The 15,886-nt window shown below is 38.9% G+C and overlaps 1 protein-coding gene across 1 annotated transcript in view; it reads left to right on the forward strand.

Moving 5' to 3' along the window:
- Positions 1-10,687, forward strand: part of LOC134220690 (uncharacterized) — a 43,819-nt gene extending 33,132 nt beyond the window's left edge. Inside the window, exon 3 of the mRNA XM_062699793.1 lies at positions 10,073-10,687. Within this exon, the coding sequence (XP_062555777.1) occupies positions 10,073-10,366 (294 nt within the window). The 3' untranslated portion in view covers positions 10,367-10,687. The remainder of the gene's footprint in view (positions 1-10,072) is intronic.
- The last annotated feature ends 5,199 nt before the right edge of the window (positions 10,688-15,886 follow it).

The following is a 15,886-nucleotide window of genomic DNA, read 5'->3' on the forward strand; positions in this document are numbered from 1 at the left end:
TATAATCGATTTTATTCGCAGAACATACCAAAAATAATTGCCTACCTTACGGCTTCCAAACACGATTCAAGCATCAGCCTTTCGTGGTTCGATACACCATTTTCTTCATAATTTCGCAAATAAATGATTCAATTAGTGTAAGAATAATTAGTTTTATCATCTTCCGCACGAATCCTACAAACATTTTCTCATTTAATAATGGAAAGATACCTACAATGGATCGTATGTTTCATTAGATAAACTTTCAACGTCATTTCATGTGAATAATTTCAAGTTAAATTACTTGACAAATACCTTCATCATAATTTAGATTTATTATTGCTTGCAAAAAGTATTTTGATCTGCAAAATGATACTGAAAAAGTATTCTTACAACTCGGGAAGTTGAAACACGTGAGAGTTTTGAGAGGATTCACAACAGCTGATCGATATAGAGAGGAGTGGAATCAAACGCACGTACCAATAATAAAACTTCAATGCACACAGAGTTAAAAACAAGCATCCAATAATTGTATTTATGGATAATTGTGTAATATTATCAGGTAGTTGGCACAGTTATAACTGTTTGTGCACAGTACAAAGCAAGGAATTGTCTAGAATAAGTTTTACAATTGGCTTTCTTCAATAGTGCGTTATGCATCATCCCCACCTAAAGCATTGTTTACGTTTTGGAAAAAAGTTTCTTTGAGAGTATCGCGAGAGTGAGAGCAACACAACTGCCATGGTTTCAACTAGCAGTAAATCTCAAAATTATGCGGCAGCCAATAATTAACGTATGCAATTTGTTGGAAGGCACAACATGAGGGCTAGAACATGTAGCCTTTTTGCAAGTGCAGATTTTAAAACAGTTTTCATTTTTCTAAACTTCTTCACTTGCAAATATGGTAAATATTTGGGAAATAAATGATTCATATAATAGTATTTTCGTTAGCATGTCCTTGGTAAGCGTGCTACTGGGGGAATCTGAAACGCACTCTCACAATCAGTGTGGTAGTATTTTACATACAACCAATTAGAATTCACGCTCAATAAGATGATTTGATTTTCTCTATTTGTTTGCATGCTGCCTTTATTTAACGCAAGCAAAATGACTGGTACTATAAACAGCAACCCATCTTTTTCTCTCGTATGCTCCAAATCAACAATCACTCGTCCCAAGTGGGCTGAAAAATTATCCACATGATAGGGACAAGGATGCCGACATTTTGTCCATTTCTCTCGACACTTTCGCTGGTTTAAATGAAATATTGCGGACATTCATCGTCGTTTTTTGCTATTTGGCGTCAAAACCAAATGTAAGCAAGGTGGCTGGTTGAATAATTCTGGTTGTAAATGCAATATATGAAGATTTATAACGATAAATGCGCTCAACCGTAGCATAATGGGCCAAGGTTTGAGCCGTTACCCCTATCGTATATGTATACAGAGATGATAAGTGAGAGACTTGCTCTTTCTCTTTAGGATTCAATCCCTGATACTAATTATTGTAAGATAAGTTTTTCTGATAGGAAACCGAGCTAGAAACGCATGTGCAATGCAGAGAGAAATCCAGTAAGACTCGACTGTCAAGCACTTTGCTATCTCGTTCTTCCAGGGATTATATTCTCTCTATGTTTTTTTTTTGTAGCAAGCGGTCATGCTCTCTCTCTGTGCATAGATGGTAGAGTTCATATTTGAATACAGAGTCTTGGAAGTGTAAAGGAATTACTCTGATTGACATGGTTCTGTAGAAAACATTTCAAGCCATATGACATAATGCAGGGGAGATTCTTTCCACCAATTCAATATGAATTGATAATATTTGAATTAAATTACTAGTAAATGTGGCGGACCACAACAAAATATTGTTCGAACATATTACATTAACGTAGTAAATAAATAAAACGAATAAGAATTAAGTTGAGTTTTAGTTTTTAAAACTATTATCAGTTATTACAATATTAATTAAAGAACATACTGTTGTGGAATTTTCAGGCGAACCAGAATAAATACACATAATCAAATGGTATAAATATTAGCAAAAGCATAGTCCAAACCAGTGTTTTTACGTTATCTGGCTACTAATGAAAGTGTGGTATCTCACAATGGTGTATATTAGAATCTATCACCTTCATTGACAAATTCTCCCAGAAGTACTTTAAGTATTTTCGATCTACGTTGGGTTCTTTTTGAGCTTATCCAGCTTTTCACTCGATGATGCCATAATGCTTTGCATCACCCCTTTTGACATATGGTGTGTCCACTATAATTTTTATTGATGGGTCTTAGCAATCTATGAAGTTGAAATTTTCTATGAAAACATTGATTTGTCATAATTTTGCTAGTGAGGAGTGTTATACCGGAACACAGAGTAATATTTCTAATCAAAACATTTTTTAATGCTTTGCTTTACGTGGAATTCAAGCTCGTAAACGCTCTCGTGGTACCCAAAATCGCTTCTGGATGAATCTTTTCGATTTTCACTTATCCAACATGCGGTATGAAGAATAGAATAGTTATGACATTGTGAAATATCTACATGATGTCTTCGGATATCTCGTTCAGGAGACATGAAAACATTTATAAGCTGCTTACATGGTCTTCCGAGTTTTCATAAGTTTCACGTAGTTTCAATTCGTAATGTGGGGCTCTTTTGGCTTAAAGTAACGCATTTCTTGTCCTAATCAAATCGAATAAAAATCCGAGGTAAAACAAAATTGGTACATAACTAAACGGGTTATGCTTTTCCTATTATCTATGAGGGTGAAGCCACTCAAATTACTAAATTTTGACCGTTGGTGGTCATCGGCTGTCTATCAGTAAAAACGGTTTATTTACTTATTCATATATTTCTGCAAATGGATTTTCAACAGATTTAATAATTACATTTTCGTTATTCCAAAAATTTAAAAAATACCATCCACAGGAGATAATTTTACTTTTGTTTAAAACACTTTCTCTTGGATTCTTGAAAAAGTCTTCAAAAAGCGCACGTTGTGATTTTGAAATATTTTTTGATACAATATCATTCGGAACATCCACTAAAATACCATTGATTGGAACGTGCCGTAAAATAAACGGACGATGGTTTGCCCTGCATAATAAAAGCCAGTCCAAAAAATAATAAAAAAAAATAGATTCCTATTAGAATAAATGAAAATACCTATACAAAACTCCAAACGTTTAACTGCATCGCACCTATTTTCCACAACATAAAAATATGACAGATCGACAACTAATTCATGGCTACTAAGACATTTCGATAAAAAATTATGTACACAGCATATGTCAAATTCGATTCACCCCTTGTAAATTTATGGCTAGCGTAAAAAGCGGGTAAACAGGAAATGTGACCTTCCAATTTTCATCTTGTAGTTTTAATCCACCCTCGTTAGTTCTACAAACCCGTTTTACGCAAAATTCTCAATAAGGTTTTCTACCCAACTGTCAAATCTTAGCTGGAATAATTCCTCATTCCATATAAATTTAAATGCATTCCAAATGTTATATTTGAGCTATTCTTCAACGTATCTTGTTAAATTTACTTTCAACCAGATTCAACCAAAAAAAAAACATTAAAATGCGGATTAAATAGTGACAAAAGATATCTCAAATAATTTTAGATACGTATAATAATAAGTATAATAATAAGCCATGCAGACAACTTGCTGTTTGTCTCAGACAATTCATTAACTTCTTTAATGTCAAATTTCCCAAAGAATCATGACGCCTCTGTGTTGCAGTCAAATGAGCAAACAGCAACATGGTGTGCGAAACAGAGAGCAAGTAGGGATACAATGCGAGAAGAATGTAAACTTCCACAGCAACCTCGTATAGCTCTCCAACTGGTTCAGCGTGCATCAATTTCGATATGGTGCACCGGCATGGTCCCGCCGGATACAGTTCAACGAGCTATATCAAATTTATTATACATTTTCACAAAAATATGCCTACCACACTTCTGCTACAACATTTGATTTTCCGTTTGCATTCGATTAAACATAATCGATTAAGTTTGCAAAAAAACATCAAGCATCCCTATTTTTTTTCATGATGACATTTTGAAGTGTGTGTAAAACGATCGTCATATTTTGGGTAGTTCGATTTACGTGTGTATCGATCCTTTCGGACGCGAGTTGGCGCCACATGTGGTGTCGCCAAAATTTCGTGAGAGTGAATCATATTGTTAATATAGTATATTTGGTGTTACGTAATTAAAGGAGGGGAAGTCTGGTCACACGTTACTTGTTCTTACATGAGGGGAGGGGGAGGGCTTTAAAATCCCGATTTTTTGCGTTACGTTATTTGTGCACTAAGCATAACCCGCTTTGAGCTAACAACGCCTTCGGTGATTTTCATACAAATATTTTTTCATTATAATTATTTCTATCTGAAACTTCCAATTAATTACTCTAGCGTAGTCAAATAATTAGAACTTATGCTAGATCAAAAACTATCAAAAATCACAATGAACAAATATATAAAGTGTCTATATCCACTTCCCTTTCAACTAAAAATCGTATAATCGTATACATTGATGTAACATAAGATAAGTGGACCTATTATACCACCTCCACTTTAGCATCTCTAAGGCCGAAGTGGCCTGTGCGGTATACAAGAGTCTTCTCAATTCGGCTCGGTCCATGGCTACACTTTAGCATCTCATGTGATACCATATACGATCTTGTGTTGATTGGGTTATAAATAGAAAATCATTTTTTAAATTTATAAACAAATTTGTGGGCCCTCCTTGCGGTAAGACGCGCGGCTACAAAGCAAGACCATGCTGAGGGTGGCTGAGTTCGATTCCCGTGCCGGTCTAGGCAATTTTCGGATTGGAAATTATCTCGACTTCCCTGGGCATAAAAGTATCATCGTGTTAGCCTCATGATATACGAATGCAAAAATGGTAACTTGGCTTAGAAACCTCACAGTTAATAACTGTGGAAGTGCTTAATGAACACTAAGCTGCGAGGCGGCTCTGTCCCAGTGTGAGGATGTAATGCCAATAAGAAGAAGAAACAAATTTGTAGACCGGTCATGTCGTAAGCTGTACCAATATATATATAAAAAATCACAATAATTAAGAATTAAAAAAAAGCTGTACCAATACACGAGCAGGAGAAAATAGCTCAATAGCACCTACTTCTGTTATTGATACCTTACTCTGTTATGAACTTGCCTTGCATAAGAGGTAAAATACCAATGGAGTAATAACAAAAAAATATATGCCACATATTTAATTCAAGCATAACATGCTCTGTTATTACAATACCTACCGCATATCCGATTATTGTAGTATTGTAGATTTAGTCGAAGGATGGATGTTATTTTTGCTGGGCGGGTGGTTTCAAATCACCGTTCCAATCTAGGGAGAATGTCCATGCATTGGACTAATACAGATACTTCTGCATCTTCTTCTGCATTGGTATTTATTACATCCTCCACTCGCATAAGAGTTGTAAGTTGTTGACGATTTTGATTTTTGTTCAAAAATTAGCTCAAAATTGTCTCCTGTTTAAGAAAAACTGATAAAATAGTAGGCTTTGTTCTAGAAGTTTGAAAATCAAATCCCACTTGTGTTGCCTCATCATGATATTTACTCGCCTAAAAGTCACATTCCAAATGTTGATACTTTTTTTCACAAAAATGTACCTAAATATGGTTCATATAATTATAATGGGAAGTGAAAGGTGGCGTTAACAAAATATTTACATGCTTTATGTTTTATATTTTTGAGAGCCAGTCGAGAAAAAGTAAATTAAGCTGTGAACCATTCCACCGATTCGTTTAACTTTTAGTTAAATTTGACACTTTGATGGTTATTTCGCATCGTGGTTAAAATTTTACTCCGAAGCCGACCCATTTGAGTTTTGACAGATTGATAGTTATTCGGAACGAAATGGATTTGGCGCCAATTTTCTCGCGAACAAAGTTTAACTATCGAACTGTCAAATCTAACCATGCTCCGGAGCAGGGTTATTTTTAACCACAGCGAAATAACCATCGAACTGTCAAATGTTAACTAAAAGTTAAACGTATCGGGGGAATGGTTCACAGCCAAAGAATTTCGAAACTAGACCATGCAGTTTAAACATAATCCCTTTTCATTCTATTCTTTAGTGTATAGATTGTAGGAGGGTTGCATTCATGACGGAATAGGCGGAAATTTATTGAATTTATTTTCAGAAGTTTGAACCTTTTTATAAATTTTGTTTTTTGAATGTATTTACGGACCATGTTGCATTCTGGAAAAAAAATAGTACCTTTAATTGCGAGGGTGACGTTTTGAATCGTTGTTTCAACTTGCCCCGCACCACGCATTTCTATTTTCCACGAGTGGAGTAATTTCAAACAAATAAAACACAAAAACCAAAACGGGTCTTCCATCGATTTTTCATAATCATTATGCTTATTCAAAATTGAATGATTACCTACCATGAAAAAGTATTTTGCATATTAATATTTGGTATTATATTGTTGGAAGGAAATGTTGTTGTGGCATTCAAAGAGAAGCTCTCGACTCAGCGACATAAGTACCACGGAGTTGGATATTGGGAAGGTATTCGTAGGGTCTTTTGGGACTTTCCTGTAGCTGGGAATGTAGCTATCTTACCCCATAGCACACTACGTAAAGGTGTCTACAAAGCGTTACGAGTATTTTACGGGAAACTCTCTGGAACAAAATATTCTTCTACTTGTTTACACAAGAAATTCTTCTAAAGTTCCAAGGGAAATCCTTCGGTAGTTCCACAGGAATTGAATGCTTCGGAATTTCCAAATGAAATTCGTTAAAAATCTCATGATGGACGGCACTTTTCCAACATTATCGACGTCAGGACATATTGTGGCGCTGACATCGACTCTGACCACTTTCTGAGGGTCTGTCTCAATTGCATAATTAAACTGAAATTAAACTTAGAAGTGACATTTCCATAATTATCGAATAACCCTGCTCGCAGAGCAAGATTACTTTTGACAGATATCGAATCATTTTCCATCGATGTCCTATTGGAATTGCTGGGTAGCACCAGCCATTTTTATAACGGGGTGATTTTTTAATTTTCGAACTGTCACTTTTAAGTTTAATTCTCCAAATGAGACAGACCCTGATAATGGTCATCGTCTTCAACAATGTTAGGTACCGATAGCCGCCGCGGTACGACCTAGAGCGGCTGAAACAACCTGATATCGCCACTGCATACGCGCAGCATCTCGAGGCAGCGTTGCCAGAAGAGGGTGAGCTAGATGCGGCCCCTCTTGAGGACCGGAAAAGCTGGCCACTTGCCTGCACAAACTGACTGTCAGAATTTGGGAAACTAAACAGCAACAGGAGGAGTGGAAGGACAATGTCATATGCTCTATCTACAAGAAAGGCGACAAGCTGGAGTGTGAGAACTTTCGAGCGATCACCATCCTGAATAAAGCCCACAAAGTGATATTTCAGATCATCTTCCAACGTATGTCGCAAATGATGAATGAATGAGTTCGTGATAAGTTATTAAATCAGCTTCGTTGACGGCCGTTCGACACTGAACGGCAAATTCCCAACGCACCATCTTTTTATCGCTTTCTAGACGTCGGGAATTAGACAAGGTGATGGACTTTCGTGCCGGTTGTTCAACACTGCGCTAGAAGGTGACTTGAGAAGAGCCGAGTGTAACAGTCGAGGTACGATTTTCAACAGATCCAGTCAATTTATTTGTTTCGCGGATGATATGAATTCGTCTGCTTAGGATCCTTGGTAACGGCTGATAATAATGTGAAATACAAAGGCAATTCAACTGTGGAAGTCGAGCATACTATAGGCTCCAGAAGAAACTACGGTCAAAAAAGATTCGAACCCGCACCAAATGTCATGTACAAAATGCCCATAAGACCTGTAGTCATCTACATACATGAAACTTGGACCATACTCGAAGAAGACTTACAAGCACTCGTAATATATTCGAAAGACGGACCATCTTTGGCGGTGTACAAGAAGATGGTGTGTGGCGGCGAAGGACGAACCACGAGCTCGCCAGACTCTATGGCGAACCCATCATCCAGAAGATAGCAAAGTATAGGATGGCCAGGGCACGTTGCAAGAATGTCGGACAGCAGAAAGATGGTGTACGCTTCCGACCCGGCAGGTACAAAAAGTCGTGGAGCGCAGCGAGCTAGGTGGGCTTACCATGCACTGAACGACTTGGCAAGTGTGGGGCGCAATCGAAGATGAAAAGTTGTGGCCTCGAACCGTGTATTGTGGCGTCAATAGCTGATTCAGTGTTATCTGTTTAGATGTAAGCTTAATAAATGAAATGAATGACACCACTGTTCCACAACGAAAAAAAATGTGGGATTGTTTGGAGTTGACTTGGGACTTTTTATTCGTCCCAAAGTGGAGTGGCCAAAATGAAGTTATGCTTTTATGAATTTTATTCGTCACCTCATGTAAAATACATGGACGAGAAATTGCCTACTTTCAGGCTATTTTTAATTACATCGGTAAGATTACAAAACAAATTTCTTTTTTGGTTCTATACGTGTCAGATAAGCAAATAAATTCATCTAGTTCACACCTAGTAAAAGTAGTTTACTCAATAAAACATTTTCAAATATATTTAGTCATGTGAATCCTCTCCTTAATCTCATGTTGATTTGTTCGCAGTTTCAATATAGTGAAACATGGGTCTTTAGTCACGAAACCAGCCCGTCAGTAATAGGCATGTTGATTCTTTCAAACGCTTCGGCAATTCTTGAATGAGGAAGACACAAAATGACAATAGCACAAGTAACATACCATATCAGGGAACAAGCCTTCCATCACGTTAACGCTGCACCCCGACACAATTCAAGCCAAGCTTCAAGCAAGCATGTATACGTTTCTTGTGTTATGTTTTTCAGTATCATATAGAGGAGTTCATAATCTTGGTATTGAACGGATCCATCGATCAAAAACATCTGCCTGAATTCCAACGGAACGTTGGCCAATGTCCCATCCACATATCAGTATCGGGTTCTTATGTGATGATTGTTGTCATGGATGTGAAAAGCTGCCTATTGATGGTGCTTTTAGTTCATCTGACACGAAGAAATCTCCATCAAAAACGATCACACGCATATTTCCTCCAAGTATATTCCGTTCTCCCTTGATCGTAATTTTTTTTATTAGTAGCCCGAGTTTGAACTGGAAGCTGCAGACTTCGCAAATCGATTAAGAATTTCCATCGTCGCTTGAACTTTTTGTTTTCTGTCCGCATTGTAATTTTCTCCATCCCTTCCAATGAATCAGCATTGTGGTTGTGCACGTCGGTGAAGCTGACCAAAATGTACTCTTCACCTTGTTTTCGAGTTACTACACGACTTTGGCAAAACTTGTTGTCTTTGGAATGCTTCCTCCTGATGTAGTCCCGCTGGAACAGTACATTACCTAAAAAATAAATATGGTGTAAGAGGTATGGCGAATGTCCACAGTTTATACAATGCTTTGAAAATCTGTATGAGCAATTGGCTATGCTGGGGTAGGGGGTATCAAAAATTGATCACAACCTTTCCACCTGTGCGAATATATGCTCATTAAGTGGAAACAATTAAATTTGTTAAAACCAGGTTAGAACGTCTGAACCTCGCAATTGGACAATATGTGGAAGATTTTAGTTCGAAAAATGTACTGGAGTGGAGTAACCACATCCTTCGGTGAGGTTTGATCCCACGAAACCAGTACGCTAGACAGGTGCTTTCCCTACTAAGCTACGAAGGACCTCCGTCGTCCTCCGCAGCTTAGAAGGCTGCTGAATCTTTCACATGTTGTGCAATTGCGCAAATCGAGTTTCAGATATAGTAACTAATTTTCACTCCGGGTGGCTTATAGCCGTAATATAGGCAATTAACTTTGATTGTACTGAGGTTAGGATGATTAGAATGGTTGCAAACTATATTGTTGTCACCATATGGAAGCCTACATATTTATATTACCTTAGTAAAACAAAGGAAATGATTCTCGGGGGTAACCTGGAGGGTAAAATAAACAAATCCTTGGGTCCCAACCATATCTATCAGTGAAATTCAATAATAGCTTCCTTACTTATCTTTACAAACTCTACCCCTCACAGGTGCACGTCCCCATCCCGGTGGATCGTCCCTATCCGGTAGCGGTCCCGAAACCGTTTGCCGTCCCCGTCGACCGACCCTATCCGGTTCCAGTGGATCGTCCCTACCCAGTTCCCGTGGCCCAGCCTGTACCCATTCCGGTGGTGAAACATGTCGGATATCCCGTTCCAGCCCCAGTGCCAGTGGCCGTACCCAAAGCGGTACCGGTTCCGGTGCACACGCCGTATGTCGTGGAAAAACCCGTCGTTGCAGCACCCTACGGACCGGATCCATGGGTCGGCGGAAAACTGTGGTAGAAGTAATTCCTCAGCAAGCGTAGCTACATTGTAAGAGATTATATGGTGCCCACCTCTAGTAGAAATAAATTTAAATTAAAAGTGTAATTCAGAGGCAGCTATGCATAGAAGCAATATGGAATTACATACTTTGCATGCATGAAAGTGAATAACGTTTGTTCCATCCAGTTTTTTGTAGAAGAGCTGGAGCATTAAACTTTCAAGTTACTTGAGGGGATGGTTACAACTAATTTTGAAATTTAGTCTTTGATAGAACTGATTATAGTGACAAAATATTTATTTATTGACTTAGGTAGCCTAATAAAATAACGAGAAATTCAATGCTCAGTTTGATTACAATTTCGATGACAGATTTGTTTCCCTTCGATTGTTGTTGATTTTGGTTCCGCCAACTGGCTGGCAAGATATTGAAAGCTTTCAACCTTCTCCGCCGCTTGCCTGGCTACCATAAAGTTGTTCGTGCTGCAAACGACACCTCGATTTGGTCTTGTTGACATTGATTATGAGACCCCCGGGCCAGGCCAGGCCGTTCAGCTAATCAGAATGGTGTTGCGCTATTAGAGAAACCTCATCAGCTAAATCGTAGTCGTATGGGTGCTTGGTCAATCAATCGCACCAACCTGTAACCGTTCGCAAATCGTCTGAGGGAATTAATTAAACTTTGGTGGCTTTAGCGCCACTCTCGCGTACGAGAGACCACCAGTCTGTTGACTTGCCCGACTATTTTTGAGACAATTCCTCAGGGGAAATCCTCGAACGGTTGCTGGCTGAATTTTCAAAATCACCCGCTGTTACCTGGAAAACCACTCTAAAATCCCTTGCTCTGATTACCCTTGTAATCACTTAAGCTCGCTCAACAATAAACGCAAAATCAAAAGAGGAATCGAAATCTGAGATGCAATCTACCAACGAAATAACGGAAACGTAAAAGAGAACAGCAGGTTCTCAAGGAACAGCCGAAACAAAATCAATTGACTCTCAGAGCTTCAAATTCAACAAATTTATTATTACGACTTCATTCGGGTTGGACGGGATTTAAGTACTAGCTAGGGGGAAACTAATTCATGGCCATGATTATACAAATTTCCACGTACCTGCGCAGGATTTTTGGTAGCGATGACGGGTTCCGGCGGGTGCCGAAGACGGAGGGCTTTCCGGCAGAGTGCCGAAGACGATGTTCTCCGGCGGGACGCCGAAGACGAAGGGTTTTACCGGCGGTGTGCCGAAGACGAAGGTTCTTCCGGCGTTGCTGGCGACGCAGTTGTCGCGATGGCGTCGTAGTACCGGCGACTTGCCAGTGGGCGTTCGATGCTCCACACGATGGCGGCGTGAGCTTGGGTGAAAATGGCCGAACTAAAGGTGCGGAGGGAGTGGCGGCTGGACGGAAAGCTTCCGATTTTAACTTCCCGAGAGCGTCTGGAATAACCGTTCCCTCGAACTAATAGCCCACTTTCCCTTACGACCCGGCTTCACGTACCTTTCCGATTCACCGGGCGAGGACTAAAAGGAAACTACTAATTTTCGGTTCGGATTCGGTTCAGCGTACGATAATTGGTGACGTACGGGAACCGCGCTCTCGACACCTGACCACCAGGGGGGGTGTAACGTAATGGTTGTCTTTTCAACAGTTTTTGGCGACTGTCGGGTGAATTTCGCTCGACTATCTCACGAACTGCACTCCCCTCCGTTTAACTACCCCGAAAGGCGGGCCTTAGCGGACACCCAAAGCTCAATTTTGGTCGCACCGCGATCCACAGCAAAATGGATGGAACCCCAATTCGACTCCGCTGGTCGTCACAAAATTCCAGCCCGTACAAAAAAAGCGCCTACGCGCTGGAAGTCCAACGCGAATGGCGAACGTTAGTCGTGTGCAAAATTAAAGTCATAAATTAGAATTACCTTTTTCTGTCTCAATATCTACTCCGACAAATGGAGAGAATCGCGAAAGTGTCAGACGCACTGACCGAAATAAGCAGCTATCTGGAAGACACCAAAAGATTTTGCTTAAGCACTTCACTTTATACCACTGATCTCAATTATTATCTTCTGCAAACTTTGAAGGAACACGTTTCACTTTTGTAGAAATACTTTAAATTCCTCGGAACTTGGAAACCGCGATACTTCTCTTCCTCTAGTGCGAGCGAAAATGAACGAGCTTAAGGATTTCTACCTTCAAGAAACCTTGAAGGACAATTGCTGGTTATGGCGAAATCAATTTGGCGCCTTCCCAGGATCGAGCAAATGGTTGAAAAAGAGCTATCTAGTTTCAGGAGCCATTACTGCACTCACTGAAACAGTATACCACTTTGCTTAGCCGAGACGCAAACCGCTCGAAATATTTCCTCACCCGAGACAGTCAAATAGTCGGGCAAATACTAATAATATTATGGTCTCGCTTTGGACGGTGAATCGTCAAGCCGACTTGACGAATTCAAGCATTATTTTGCTTAAAAAGAGAAAAACGTCCAAAGCTAATTAAATTAAAATAATCTAATAATTACAACAACAAAAAAAAAAGCAAAAAAAAAATTATTACTAATAATTAAGCTTCAACTCATTTCAATGATATTTTACTTAAAAGGATAAAAACGTCAAAGCTATTTATTAATTAAAAATAATAATCTAATTTCATAATATATTTACAAATGATTTTGCTTAAAAAGATAAAAACGTCTGAAGCTTTAAGCAAATCCAATAAAATTATTCCAAAAAATCCACACCGCGTTACAAACCTAGATTTTGTCTTGTCGATTATGACGAGGAACAGTAGCGGAGATAGAATACATCCCTGCCTTACTTCAGCGACAACGTGGATGGGATCGCACAAGCTCCGTTATGCAGGACTCTGCAGGTAAGAGCTTCGTACTGCGCTTCGATGGGGTCGACCACATAGCCCGGAACTCTCTTGCGTCTAAGGCCGATGCCATAATGAAGAAGAATAAAAGAAACTAGTTGGAGATTAGATAAGTGATGAGGAGTGCGTTCTGCGACATACTGGAAGCGTTTGTAAAATCGTGCAATTATGTACAGTCTGTGACATTGATATTTTTCGCTAGAGTACTTCAACCAAACACGTAAATTACTACTGCGTGGTCTAGCGTCAAAGCATCCACATAGCCAGCCTCGTTACTTTGATGAACTCTTCTATTCGCAATTCGATATGCCAGGGCTAGGTGATTTTCCTAGAATAGTCAGCTTAATCGCCAACGCTTCCTTTTTCTTCGTCTCAACACTTCGCTTTGTTTATGTCGTCAGAACAACCCACAGATTTTCGAATGCTTTTTGTAGTCAATGTCTAGTAGAGCTTGATCAAATGTATGCTTCAGGTTTGGATATTAGAACACTAATGGAACGTACACACGGTCAAGCAGTTTGACCAACATTGACACCACCTCTCGTTTATTCAAACATCCATCAAGTTTTACCAACAGCGACACGAATAACCATCAACAAATATATGGGGGTTTGTACAACTTCACTACAAATGCTCAAACATGTTCGATAAACCTTGACTCCACCCCCGACAACTCAAACCAAAATCAAAGCGTTTTAATTTTTTCCAACCGAGCCGCCAACTGTCAAATGGTTGTTCGAACAACTTCACACACGTTCAAACAAAGCAGCAACCGAAGCGTTCTCTTGGGGGCGGAGTCAATGTTCGTCAAACTGCTTGACTGGTGTGTACGCTGCATAAGGATTGTTTATTGAATATAATAAACTGTTGGAGGGCAGACGACAACGATCACAGTAGTCCAAATCAATAATAGAATTAGACACTCTACATATAATTGTTCATTCTTATTAAAGCTATCGTCAAATACAAACCTATTTAGTTTCACTGTGCATTACTCAATACTAGAGGTTTTGGACCCAGAAACAAGAAAAATGGCGAACAGCGGAAATCCTACGATTGAGAGGTTTATTGGCAGAGAGAATTGGACGACCTGGTGTTTTGCGGTTCAGACGTACCGTGAAGTAGAACATTTATGGGAAGCGGTCGAGCCCAAGAAAAATACTGATGGAACCTTGGAAGCTGTTGATCCGGTAAAGGACAAAAACGCCAGAGGGAAAATCATTCTATTCTTAGAGCCGGGAAAAAATATTACAATGTTTGAGATGCAACCACAGCTCGGGAACTTTGGCAAAAGCTGACCAACGCGTTTGGGGAAACAGGGCTGACACGCGAAGATAGACTACTTTACAAGCTCATTAAGACCGACCTGGAATCTTGCGGATCAATGGAAAGCTACGCTAATCGAATGATATCTACCCCAACAAACAACGACAAGCTACAAATAAGCATCTAGGTTGAATTATTGTTTAATTGTGATCTTTGTAGCTGAATAAAATGGATGCTGAATAATTTGCTAGACAGATTTCATTTCAGCATTTAATCTAACTAATATTCGACATGGCCTATTTATTTGTTTACTACCTTTATTTGAAGTCGAACTTACGTTTTCGTTTTATCACATTTCAGCACATTGGGGAAGTTTAACAATGTACTGAACTAATGATTTTTAAAGTTCTCTGTTCGACTATGATGTGATGCTCTGAAAGGGTGGTCGAATTGAGTTTGAATAGTAAGTTAATAAGCAGGCATTAGACATCCTTCTTAACCTTTGTCCTTCTTAACCATTGGATTTCAAATTTATCTGATCTATCGCACAGTGGGAAAAAACATGCTTTTTTCAGTTTGAGAGAAAATCTGGGTTCTAGATCTGGGAAATTTGATTTATAGAAAAATAATGATTTATTTTCAAGACATGCTTTTTATTTTCGTGATTTATTAAACTGTCGGAGATTATAACGAACAAAACTGCTGGAGCAATAAAAAAAATCATGCATTCATGCGGAACTAAATTTACTAAAAGCCGGACATAACGCCGTTGAATAACATCGAAAATTATTGAATCTTTGGTGTGTGGAATCCCAATATTATCGCATGGATGTTGATCTTTATTGCGGCGAAATAATTGAAATTATCTTAGCATTTGACAATCATATCGCAACCGATTATCAAGAGATTCTGAGGAAGGCCGAATATACATTGATTTTATTTTCATAAATTCATAAATAGCATTGGGGACGGATTTAATTTTATCGTTTATCGACATTATTTTTACGTATTTTTCCTAGTGTGCGATGGTTATGACTGGTTGAACAATGGTTGAAATAAAAAATTGTACAGTTATTAACAAACTGTAGTTTGACAGATCGACTTATTGAATAAGAGTCCAATTATGATTCATATTCAGCAATAAGATTATTTATGTTATGCATTGAGTCAGCCATATCTAACAAATCAAGGATGGCGCGGATGACAACGTTACCGGCGGATGATCAAATGACAGCAGTTCGAGACCCGATTTAGGAAAATTTTAAAATGATTAAATGAAAATAGCAATTGCTTCAAAATACGTTCATTGGAGATCTTACTGATGTTACCTTCTATGCGTTATTATTTTCGAAGAATTCACATGTAGCTGAATGAATCGCCTGCTTTGAGCGTGCTTACAG

The sequence above is a fragment of the Armigeres subalbatus genome, chromosome 3 (assembly GCF_024139115.2).
Source record: "Armigeres subalbatus isolate Guangzhou_Male chromosome 3, GZ_Asu_2, whole genome shotgun sequence".
Lineage (NCBI taxonomy): Eukaryota > Metazoa > Arthropoda > Insecta > Diptera > Culicidae > Armigeres > Armigeres subalbatus.